At 31.2% G+C, this 13391-nt stretch overlaps 1 protein-coding gene across 1 annotated transcript in view; it reads left to right on the plus strand.

Moving 5' to 3' along the window:
- LOC144850304 (uncharacterized) overlaps nt 1–10300 on the plus strand; it is a 32773-nt gene extending 22473 nt beyond the window's left edge. The window contains exons 8-9 of the mRNA XM_078707554.1: nt 2073–2235; nt 5647–10300. Of these exons, the coding sequence (XP_078563680.1) occupies nt 2073–2235; nt 5647–6524 (1041 nt within the window). The 3' untranslated portion in view covers nt 6525–10300. The remainder of the gene's footprint in view (nt 1–2072; nt 2236–5646) is intronic.
- Nucleotides 10301–13391: the final 3091 nt, after the last annotated feature.

The following is a 13391-nucleotide window of genomic DNA, read 5'->3' on the forward strand; positions in this document are numbered from 1 at the left end:
CTATTTATAATCCTCAAATCTGCTCACAAGATTCAATTTCGTTATTGGCTTATAATTTGGATTGTTTTTGAACAATTGTTACCAAATCATGACACTGAATGATGATTTAAATGTCACTTTTAAAAGTTTTCAAAGCCAAATTTTGTTTATTTTTTAATTGTTTGAAAATAGTGTGATATAGTATGTGAATGGTAGGCCTACAGTGCCATGAAAAATTGAAAAGGATCAGGTGAGGAGTTAAACAATTGAACAACAACACATAAAATAAATTTCTGAAGAAAGTGGTGTGAATCTAAAAGCTTAAATGTAGAATATGTGAGCATGAAAACTTGATAAAGATCAACAGGGGTGGAGTTATTAATTGGCAAACAATTAAAAGAAACAATTAAGTTTAAAAGGTAAATTTATGAAGCGAAATGTGGGAATCTAAAAACATGTAGAATATTTTTTGAGAGAACAAAAAGTCTTTTGAATCATAGTTAAAGATGGATGGATGTTTCATTATTTATCTTAGCGGAGCTGTAGCTTGCTGGTCAGCATGCTAGCCTTCCGATCGCAAGGTCCTTTGTTCAATCGTGACCTACAGAGTTTAGGGTTGTAACTTATGACTCTTTTTACTCCACTCCCTAAGTCAATAGTTTATCCATCCTGTAATTCGTGAGTTGCTCGCTCTTGGATGCTTTTGAAATAAATAAAAATTTAAGACATTGTGATTGTATGGAGATGGCAGTTAATTACAAATTGAAACAGACAAAATATTACATTTATTCTTGAGATTTTAGTGTTATCAACTTATTCATTGAGTATGAGGCCTCTCTTGTTGTCTTAGTTTTCTGACCCATGTCACTGACTTAATCAAATATTAATGAGATCTGAATATGTGACCATTCAGGAAGAATTATTTAACTTTTTTCTAGTCACTAGAGTCATTATTAATTTGTAGTTAATTTTCTGACCTGAGTATACACCGACTTTATAGGATATTAGGGGTCTGGATATGTTCCTATTGATATTAAGAATATTGTGTTTCTTATGTACTACTTGTAATTTGATTAGTCAATCCAACTTTTAATGTATATTCATTATAGTCATCTGGATTATTCATAAACTTAAAAAAACTGTTTTGCTTGGTCATGCTCTGATTCTGAACTTCTGTAATTGGAATGAGTGGGATTTCTGTATACGGTGTGCTCCAATTTTTAAAAAGTATTTAGCAATAGTTGAGGTTGTAATCTCACTCTAGCTTACATTTTAACTTTATACTATAGTGGAGCTGTAGCTTGCCTTCCAATCCCAAGTTCCAGTGTTCAATCCCGACCTAGTGCCAGGCTTATAACTTTACGCCTCTTTTAACTCCACTCATTAATGAGACTTTAAACAAAATAAATTATAAAATAGTTTATCCATCCTGTAATTGGCAAATTCGCTGTTGGATGCGTATAAAATAAAAAATAAGTTTCATTTTGAATAAAGTCTATTAATAGATGGGTATTTCCCAATTATCACCTATTTTAAAGTTTTACACAATATTATTTAATCTTTAAGAATAATTAATAACCATATACGGCTTGGAATGTATTGTACAGTATATACTGTATCAAACAAAAAAACATGCTGAAGTTGACATTCAATGATAGTAAGGATCTTGATATGCTATTTTGCAGCTGCAGTATACAAACTTCCTTTTTGGATCCTATTCATATTAGTGGCAGTGTGTCCTAGTGATTGACATACTACTTGCTTACAAATCCCAGGTCTTTGGTTCAAATCCTACTTGCCAATACAGTGAAACTACATAAGGCTCTTCCTGATTGAAGTTCTTGTTGTTTGATTTCTGCCAACTTGAGTACTATTAATGGATACCATCTCTTATAGTATTAGTTTAGTTTTATGGTTTTTTTATATTTAAAAAGATATTAATGTTATTGATTCAGAATTAAAATTTTTCTTTACTTAATGTTATTAGATTTGTAAAACTATTTAACTTGCTAATATTTAAAATGCAATTCAGAAAATAGACAAACTGTTATTACTATTAAATATTTCAATGGTATAATTTTTTTATTTTTTAGATTTCACCTTCAGATGTTATTATCACTGTTCCACAACAGTCAAGTACACTTCCCGCAACTGGGATATCATTACAGCAACACTATGAGGAGATAAGTACCGAAGGGCTCCCTCAGGCAGCAAGACAGAATACATTGCCATCACCAACTGCATTAGAACCCAGAGGTTAGTTTTATTATTGTTAGTTTACCAACATTAAAGTATTATTAAGTCATAGTTATATGACTAGACTCATCCATAATTTCATATCTGCCATTCAGACAAACAGTTCTTCTCTCTGCATACCGGTATCCGTCTGTAGGACATAAATGTATGTGAGTGCTGGTCTGGTTTTGCAAGCCCATGTAAAGTATTATGAATTGGCATTATTTTGGTAAAACGTTACAAGAGTGTACAATACAATCAATAACTAGTGCTGTCTCATCTTACCATGTTTGGAGCTATCCAAACAAACAAGACAAACCATTAAAGAACCAATGGTATACTCAGCTACACCGGATATCGAGCAGAAGATTCGTCTTGGTCGAATCTGCATTGGCCTACCTTTGTTATCTTTATTAATACTATAAAAGAGAGAGAGTTTGAATGGTTTTCCGGTATCTATTTGTTTGCTAATGCACATACCCATAAACATAAGGTATCAAAATTACCAGAATTATACTGAGAATTGGTTTTAAAGGTATATGTATCTTTCTTATTACTTGTTCTAGAAGGATCGTTTGGTAGTTATCAGTTTCTTTATATTTAAACAAATATATAAAATTATCTGAAATTAATCCTGTGACAAATTGAATCAAGTTACAGGAAAAATTAATTTTTAAAACTTGCTAATCACCACCACATTTTTAATAGTTCAATTTGCCATATGAACAATTTCAGTATCAGGTTTTCTATAAAAGTAAATTTGAGTCACAAATGGAGACAGGAAATACTTTAGCAACAACAGACAACAATAATTTTTAAATGCATTCACCTCATTATATAAGTTTGATATTTCATTTTAATATCTGCAACATAACCCATCAAAGTTTATAGGTAAAACAGGACCAGTGACTTGTGTTTTTATTTTACAGTAGGCTGCATACAGATATGTGATAGTTTGAACTTGAACTAGATTTGTTTACTCTTTAACCTGCACATCAGTCTTTCCACTAGATTTTCATCTTTTGTAGTATCTTGGGAAGTAGTAAATGGGTTTTTGTTTTATTTATATATTTCAAATTCAATACTACCTACCTTGTTTAAGTACCTTATTAATTTATATTTTGTAATTGTTTATGAAAGATGAAAGAAAGAAAATAAATGTTTACGTTGAATTGAATTGAATTGAGAGTGGCCCTAATGTTTAGAATGCCTGCATAAAAAGCAGAAGATTTCGGGTTTAAATTAAGAGTGACTTTCTCATTCTCACTTCCTCAATAATTAATTTCCAGTTTATCACCTGGCAATTTCTTTATGCCTGTTGTATATAATGACCAAATTAATTTCTCCTTCCCCCGATGAAATTTTTCACTAAGAGTAATACCTCTTTTGTTCCCGAATCCAGAACCTATACTTTCTAATCTTATAATATGGTGGACGATGTATATTTTTAAATCTATAAATAAACTGTAAATTAATTTTCCACACAGAATTAGTGATAGAGAAGTTGAAAATGTCATATTTTGTATTCTCCAATTGAAAGCGGAAATGTTTCATTCTTTTTGGAAACAGGCCAACAATTAACAACATTTTTTATTGCGTTTTATTCAAAACGATGACTTACTGCACAAATGCTCTACCGAGTAAGTGCTAAAAATAAACTAAAGCATTTAATGTGTAAGTGCTATTTCCGAGATTCCACAGGTGCCTTATGTTTTCAATTAAAATATATGTAAAAGTTTTCCAATTGCGTAATAAAAATGCTGACCATTCTTTATTTCAAATATTAAAAAGTAAAATAAAATCAATTCAAAACATAGTGAAAGCTATATTTGTTTACTAAAACTAAAACGCACCAAAGTCGGACAGCAATGTATTTCCTACCAAGGAACACATATTTGGAATAATTTAACAGATTATATAAAACAATCCCCCACTTTAAGTTTGTTTAAACAGAGATTAAAGCAATATTATAACAATAGAAATATTTATGTAAATCGCATTATGTTATTTTGGTTTGTTCTTTTTTGTTTGTACTAATGTTTGATCTTTTTTGTTAGGGTTACATGCTTAAAGCACTTGTGCTTATTTTGTATCCCATCCATTATCTTATTATTTGTATTGTATTTATATGTTTTTATTTTGATTATGGAATAAAAATGTTGATGAAATTGAAATTGAATTGAATTTTTGGACCTCAATAGAAATTAGCTGCTAATTAGGCCTTGACTACAATACTTTGGAAAATCTTCTTTAACATATTTTTCTATTATGTCCGTAAATAAATGTTTGACCATGTATTCATTTTAAGCAATTTTGAAAAAAAACAAGGCCAACAGCCATAAGTCGCGTGCTCTCAGAAAAAAATGAACTTTCAAAAGTAATGTACTTTAAAACTTGTCTGTACATCAAAACAGTTCAAAAAGTACAGAAAAGTAATAAAACGCATAGTGATACCGGACCGACAGACAGACCGACCGACATAGTGAACTATTGAGTCGCGTCCACACGACTAAAAATACTGAACAGTACTTTATTCAGGATATTCAAGCTATAAAGTGACATAATTTTATTTTCCATGAAGCAAACAAATGTGTGGTTCATATGAAGTAATTAACTATTATAGGTGATTTCAAAAGAACAATGCATTCTATTTCAGAATTGTTTCCTTTTACAATTTTGTTTTGGCACAGATATTTAAAATATTTATATCTATGTTATCATTGAATAATGAAAGATTTTGAGACTTGAATTTTCTAAAGGTCTTAATATCCTCCCAATTCTTTTCTACCTTGTACTATTCGGAGAACCATGGAGAGTTTTAATATACAGTACTTCCCTTTTTTGAGCCTCATCAATTATTTTTGCTTTAGAAAGAAAATTTGGCTAAAATTTACAATTTTCTTGAAGGCAAAAATCTTACTCACTGTAATGTAATATCTTAATAATAATACATAAAGAGTACAGCTTGTTTCAGTTTTCTGTGAATTTAGAAAAAAAATATATTTCTGCACTTAATTGACATGATTCACATACGTATGGCCAGATAATATGATATTCATATTAATTTTATTACACTGCAAACTCTTTAGATTAGGATTGCTATGTTTTTATCATCAAATTCATTTTTTATAATCTATTTGTTGACAATTACATTCTCTTGTACACGAATTCAAGGGTACACCGCCCCAAATTGAATCAACAGAAAGGAAATCAGTAATTTAGAAGATGATTGAAATATGAAGTATCTGTCTCCTGTTGATAGTCAATATTACCCATCTTGATCAATAAATTATATTCATTTAACGATACTACCCCTCTTGTTAAATGTCATTGACATTTTATGCTTTTTAGAGAGTTTATCTTCATATAACATATTTTTTATAAGGTGATATTCTTTTGATAAACATTTTATTTGTTTTTTTGTTATTGTAGGTGGAACCGGTATGCCGCTTTATGCTGTTGTTGATAAGTCAAAGCAAAAAGGTGGAGCAAAGAAACAAAAACAGAGCTCAGATGAGCAAAATGCAACTGATTTCAGCTATTTGTATGCTAAAGTAGACAAAAACAACAAAAACAAACAAGCAACAAATCAAGCAAACACACCTAATGAAAACCTGTTCGCTGGAACCGGAGCAAGGCCAAAAGTAAAGAGTCACAGCTCAAGAGACTCAACAGGTAGCAATGAGGGTATTCCTGTCAGAGAGACCGGATATCAAAGCATTGAGGACTGCAAAGATGGAGATGATAAATCACCAAACTCTTCCCAGAATGCTACACATCAGTCGTACAAAAACAAAGAGTCGTTACACTTATATGAAGCAGTAAGTGAAAAAGACGAAAAAGCACCACTCACGATAACCATGCCACCGAGAGATATGGTACACATTGAATCTATCAAAACGCCAGAGAACTTCTGGAAACGAAAAGATCACACTTACGAAGCAATGGCAAATGATGATGACGATGATGGGGGTGATATGAAAATGACAGCTTCAAAATCATCACCATCTCTCAAGACATCTGTACGGCAAATGGATCATATGTACGAGGAGGTTCGACTTCAAGGGAACAATTCTCAACCAGCGAGTATAAAAATCAAGTCAAACACGCTTAATGGCGACGCTAGGGATTACCGACGACAGATGGAGAAAGAGAAGATTAGCAGGAATAACAACAAAGGTGAGAAGAAGAAAGTGAAAAAGCAAGGTAAAGATGGGAAAGTTAAACACAAAGCAGATGCAAAGAAACAACGGGAAAAATTAAAAAAGCATGATTATCAAAATTGGCCGACTCGTTCACCATCAATGTAATTAATTCAAGAGTTATTAATGAATTATTGTGTCCCCAATTATTGTATGGTCCCTTCCGAATACCAATACACTGATTGTACAAAAGCTTTCAATGTTAAAACAGCCAAAAATATTAAACATGCTAGTTTTAAAAAGCCTAATAATTGATAAGCTATATGTATTATAGAACTACTACATTTATGTTGGAAACATTATGCAAAAACTAACTATATTATATTACAGTATATAAGAAAAAGACATAAAACAAATATTTATGGCCTAAAATTAATTATTATGCTTATTATACATCCATGTCTACCAAGTAGCTGATTTAGTAAATCATTGACCGAAAATCGGATGTTAATTTTTTATTTTTTTTTGTATTAAATTGTAAAGCCTGTTTTCCACTAGGCAAATTTATTCGCGCGAATCAAAAACGTTTCAATTCCCCGAGTTTTTCGCGTCAGCAAAATTATTAGTACCAGTACTCTACGTAATTTATATAACCTAACCCTCATGTCTGTAGTGATTGTCTTTTTTATGTTATTCGATTTTTATTTTAAAATACGAACTAAGTAATATACGTATGAAACGCCATATGTGCCAAAATATTTATCGTTTTATTAATATTATTAAGTGCACTCCGTCTATATTGAGACTAGTACTTTAAAGTTCGAACAGTTTCTACTTTTTGCGAAGCAACCAATCGGAGCACAGGAAAGGAGTTGTCATAGGTCCATGCAAATCGTACAGGTCAGCAGCAGGCACGAGATGAAAATCGCAGCTATTGTTATATCGCAGCTATTGTTATAAAGTGGAAAGGGTAGTGCGATTGTTGTTCACTGCTAACAAATTGGATACGCGCAACTTCAATTAAAGTGGAAAACAGGCTTAAGCTTTACTGCCTAACATTCATGAAAGATTTATTTTTCTATATGAATCATAAAATGCAAAAAAAATGCTACATTTTTTTAATATGTTACGTTGTTTTATTATTCAAAAATGATATTAAGAGAAAAAATTGTTGTGCCGAATATGTGGCGAACCTTACCTTGATAATTAGTAAGTTAGATAGTTTTATTGTCATATTTTATGAAATATTATTGTATCGGTTCTTGCAATAATTTCTATTTTCAAAATTCTTCTAAAAGAATATTTACTCACGTTGGTAAACTATTAATATTGTATACAAAATATTTGCTTAAATATGCTTCTAATGAATATATTATGTAGAAATGAAGTGTTAGATACATTTATGTTGTGTGTGTTTTTTTTTGGTTTTTTTTTTTGCTCTTAGAAATACTAAAAACAATAATAAACTAGAATATATATCTTGTTTTGTAAAAACTTTTTTGTCGTTAGAATATTTATCTATCTAAAAAAATGAGAAGTGTTTATAATAGTGTTACCATTTTCTTGTAGTGTTTATAGAGATTTAGCTTTTTATATTTTACTCCATACAGTATCCCAAAGTAAAAACTAGGATGCAGGGACATAACAACTGCCAATTGTTTTGTATTAGATAAGTACACATGTACAGTATATCGTTGCAGCCACTATGCATACAGTTCTGGAAAAATGTAGACATGTGTATGCATGTATTCCTATTTGGCAACCTATTTCTTTAACACTAGTAGGCTCGAAACTTTGTTTATTGTCCATTTGTGTCTTCTGATAATCTCATAAAAATATCTAGTGATTTAAAACAAATTAATACCGTAAAAGATGAATTTGTTTTCATTTACATCGGATCACTATGTATTTCTTCTAATAACTTCAGCTGCACTCGACCATTACATTCGTTTAAAACAGTGTTCGTTGGTGTAGATAAGGTACATGAGTACCAGGTAGTTTTCTATCACAGTCGGTACGAAGTGACCATCAACAACAGTCTGTTCCGAAGACCCAATAAGAAGAGACAGAAGAAGAGACATAATCTGATAATGGAATACTTGTTTAAAATCAGTTCCCTATTTTACAGGTGTAATAGATATATATTTCTTTGTTATCCTTACGGTATTGGAAAAACTCTTTATTATTAGTATAAATATGGTATGCGGGGTGGGGCACTGTGGTGTAAATAGGTGCTTTACATATTAAGAGTTTTGTAGTGTGGTCTGTCATTAAATGCACTGTGTTGCCTTTTATAGGGATGACCTAGATAATAACTGCCAATACCTAGCTTTAGTGTTTTATAGAATAGTTGTTTGTGCTTATTCAGTAGGCTATTGAGAAACTATACTTACAATATCGGAAGGCCTTAATTGTGATTAATATTGCTGCTGTCCTAATGATTAAATTCAGGCTTCAAAGAAAAGTTTGAAACAAGTATTGGCTAGTGATAATTCAAAAGTTAAAAAATGAAATCACCGCATAATAAATTTCTCTCAACAAGATTTTTCAATGTGTGAGGTTTTTTTTATACTTTATATATATGTTTACTAATTTTTTAAAGACTTTAAACGGAATATTCTTTTTTTGTTTCTTAACAAACGTTTCCATTTTTATTTTATTTCGTAATTATTTGTACATTTTCTTTTCTTGGAGTCTGAATTTAAAAGTTATTGTTATTTGCAAATAAAGGGCCAAATTATGTGTTTATACTCTTATTGCAGGTTAGCTAAGAGCAGTGTTGATACAAAAATATATTTTAAATATGTTGTTTGCACAGTATACAGTTTGTATTGTATATAGTATTTTTTAATTCGTCTTTCAGTGTATATTATGTATTTATAGTGTATTAAAGAATGATAATATAATAAACAGTATGTAAAACGTGTCTGTGAAAGGAAGGTTAAATTATACATTACTAATACTGTGTTCATTCATTAGTAGTGTACATCTATGTATATTCCAACAACGGTGCACTTACATAAACGTTTTGAACTGCATTAACAGTGAATATAGTCATGACGTCATCTTTTAATGACGACATTGCTCAAAACGTCGGAGTAAGTTGTCCGCATGTTGCTATCAAACAAATTTGGATTTCTAAAGCTCTGTCTACACTATCAAATTTTAATGTGATGTGCCCATATAATTATGGACATGATGATGTCATATCACTACCATATTTTGGCATATCACGCCTTTTTTGTCAAACTAGTTTGATAGTGTAGACAGAGCTTGAGATAAGGCTGTGTATATTCACTAATAGTTAATGATGTGGTCTCATCAATATATTCCGTGTTAAAAAATACTTAATCACTGAATATAAACGCTTTAAAATGTTTTTCAGAGAAGTTTATGTACAGATAGTGTATTGTAAAGTGATGAATATGACATTGTTCTTCTGTTCACATAGTTGTGTAGCATTGTATATGTTGCTTTAGTATTGTATTTTAATTGTATACATTTTAATTATTGTGGGTTTTTTTTAAAGATGTGTATAGAAATATAGTCTGGTTTTAGGAAAGTTGTTTTTTTTTAGAGAGAGAGTCCGGTATTGGGAGAGTTAACTAATAGTAGTATTCAAATACATTATGATATGGATGGTTCACTTTGTAACGCATTTGTGTTGGGTTCAGCAGCTGTATTGCTATTGAATAATGCAAATATTAACAGTAAATTCAAAGATAGAACATTATACAAAATTAAAATGCAGTATCGCCGTGTAAATGCTTGTTGCAATAATATTCAGACAAATTTTAACCCATCTCATGAGATATAATATTTATATTATTTTTCATATTCATTGATGAATTATTATTATTACGAATGTTCGCCTTCATGCCAGATTATATAATATTATAATGATATAGTTATAGGATATACAAATACAAACAAAATTTCGTTTATTTTGTCGTGTATGTTTTGTTGTTTTTGTCAACGCAATGCATTGTTGTGTATAAAAATATCAAAAATAAACATTTTAATAGATGAGGATGATTAGATATGGAACCGTGTAATAATAATGATGACGATGACGACTACGATGACGACTACGATGACGACGATGATGATGATGATAATATTATTATTAATAATTAAACCCAATTGACATCATCACTACACCGGTTATAATGGTTGATGTTGCTGTGGCTCCTGTTGATGTTGATGACTTCTATGAAGAAGATCTTGCCAGTTTGCTATATATAATAAGTAAATATCTTTCTTTAACAATAATAAAGTATCACATAATCTATCCAGATTTCTTGTTTTTCAGTTTCATATGTTTAGAAATGAGTTGAATTTTATTTCATTGCCTATTCTTTTAATATCTAAATAATAATTAATATTTCATCCTTACAGGCAATTCAACCCTTGAACATGATGAGTTGAAGTTGAGGTTACATCATTAGCAATGACCGGTCCTTCTCCCCCAGCTGAAGACCCAACAAGGGGGAGGGGAAGTGCGTATTGACAGTTTCAACGGTTTCACCAAGAGAAAGGCCCTGAATACTAAACGTTTTCCTTCAGGTTACACAAATTAGAAATGCCATCATGCCACTTCTTGGGGTCATCTCGCTTGAGGTATTGAATAGAATTCTTGTAGAAAGTGGCTTTGGCGTGGGATATGGCCTTCTGCACAGAGTTCCTAAGTTGACGCCAACGCTGTGTATGATTGCAACTAAATGCTTTCTGTCTATCATCAAGGTGTTGTCTAACTTTAGAGACCTAATAAACTCATTTGAAATACCATAACCGTGTGTTTTTTATTCATTAAATTACCCTCCATCATTCAATTATTACCGGTATGTATTTTTTCTCCTATCGGGTTAAGGCAGGAAGCATAAATAATTTTATGAGATTAATAATGGCATACATTAGAATAGGAGTCGCTATAAGCATGGAAATAGATCAAATACAACAGGTTTCGCCAAGCCAAATGTTTATAAGATGTTTAGCATATAGTTAATGGCACGTCATTATTATTCAAATAAACGATAAAATTATTAGATGAAATTAAACAATTTAATGTTAAGGTGCAAAGAAAGGTTAGTAACAAAATTAATTGCATACATTATATTTAAAAAATAATACAATTGACGCTTCGTTTTAGTGTTAATTGGGAAATACAGTAAACTTGAAAACCAATAAAAGCACTAAGCTAGAATAAGAGTGAGAGCAATCAATACAAAAGAAAACATTCTGACTTTGAAATTAATATCATATACTTGAGATAGTCACACAATTATCCAGTGATGTAATATGCATATGAATGTCAATCAGGTGTAGTTAGCAATTTAGCAATACTGATCACCTGTTAACAGACGAGAGCTTCTGTGACGTAACACGCATACTGGTGTACTAAAGTAGGCCTGCCCATATTCTTGAGCTTTTATTTCCTGTTTTCTTTACAATTTATTTACCGTAACAGATTATGTTATTATGTGCCGCTTCTGTGACTGTAGGATCGGATCGAGGATTTGAAATTAGGGGCTTACAGATTGTAAAATGATACTTTTGTAGTGTTTTTGACAAATGCTTCCAACTTCATCGATTAAACTCATGGGTAAGTTCTATATTTTATTCAAATGTATTTTCATTGTCTATTTTGTTTTATTCAGTAATTTTAATTCTGCAATGACGTTATAATGTTATAGTTATTTAAGAGTTCATTTACAGAGTTTACAGTAACGGTATATGTATAATGTATAGGCATATAGGTATAACTTGCCTAGTAAATGTTACCGTTAGATATAGACATTTGGAAAATGGAGAGACGGATTGAACCGCAGTTTCACGAGGTTAAAATGTGCATTTTCACAACATTGGTTCTATTTCGTCGAGTTTTAAAACACTTTTGTTGGTGCGAATTTAAAGGGATCGATGCACATTCACTCTATGACTCTACTACTCTGTGTACAATATATTGAAGGTGAAATATTTCATTTAGCTATAATATCAAGATCAATACATATATTACATAGTTGTTTCAGATTTGACCATAATACAAAACTTATCGATTTTGAACAATGTTTATTTTATTTTAATTATGAAACATGCATTGTGAAGATGAGTGAACTGAGCCTCTATTAATGTCTATGTATTGTACAATAATAATGTAAGTATGCGATGGCATGCACAGAAAGAAAGAAAATGAATTTTGCTCGCGTACCATCTAGGTCGAGCTCACAGATGAACGTCACTGTCATAGTCAATTGAAATAGTAAAAGTACATGTGACGATAAACCACTACGACGTTTATATTTTTTGTAATTATTAATTAATACAAACGTTGAGAAGCAACTGTCAGTAATATAGTTTATTTGTATATTATGTGTTTATAATCTAACAGTAGGGCCTCCCACACTCACAGTAATACAGTTTATTTGTATATAATGTTTATATTATATCTAACAGTAGTACCAACACTCACAGTAAAACATTTGCGATTCAAAAAAGTATTTACAGTATTGTATAGTATTGCAATACTATATCTTAAGGTTTTAAATGTATTCTCTAAGTGCCTATACATGTACCTACTTGCGTTAAACCATGGAGGTATGTTGTTTGGAATGTTTCATTCATCGCAAATCAATACATTTGTATAAATGTATATTAAATCTATTAAAATAGTATTTTTTAAAGAAAATCGGCCTGTCTTCAACATTATGATGCTGTACTCGCTGTTCAACCGGTTATTGTGTGCGGGTATTTTTCAAGATTAGGTCGGTGGTTAGACAGGGGCACCGTAAACCATATTTCTGGTTGACTAAGAACTTAAAACTAGGAAGTCCAGTGTACAAATGTTACTCTTGTGTATTTTATAACCAATCGACGACGATGTTCTGGTTTATAATAGGGACATTTAGATCGTGTGGACGCGGTACGTACGTCAAATCCATAGTCAAGACGAGGAAGACGACCTAGCGCATCAAAATGATGTCGGAGTCGAATAGTCAACGCGAAAATCTAGAACCTTCCTATGTTGTCAGTCGCTGT

This window comes from Antedon bifida, chromosome 8 (assembly GCF_963402885.1).
Source record: "Antedon bifida chromosome 8, ecAntBifi1.1, whole genome shotgun sequence".
In the NCBI taxonomy this organism is placed as follows: Eukaryota; Metazoa; Echinodermata; class Crinoidea; order Comatulida; family Antedonidae; genus Antedon; species Antedon bifida.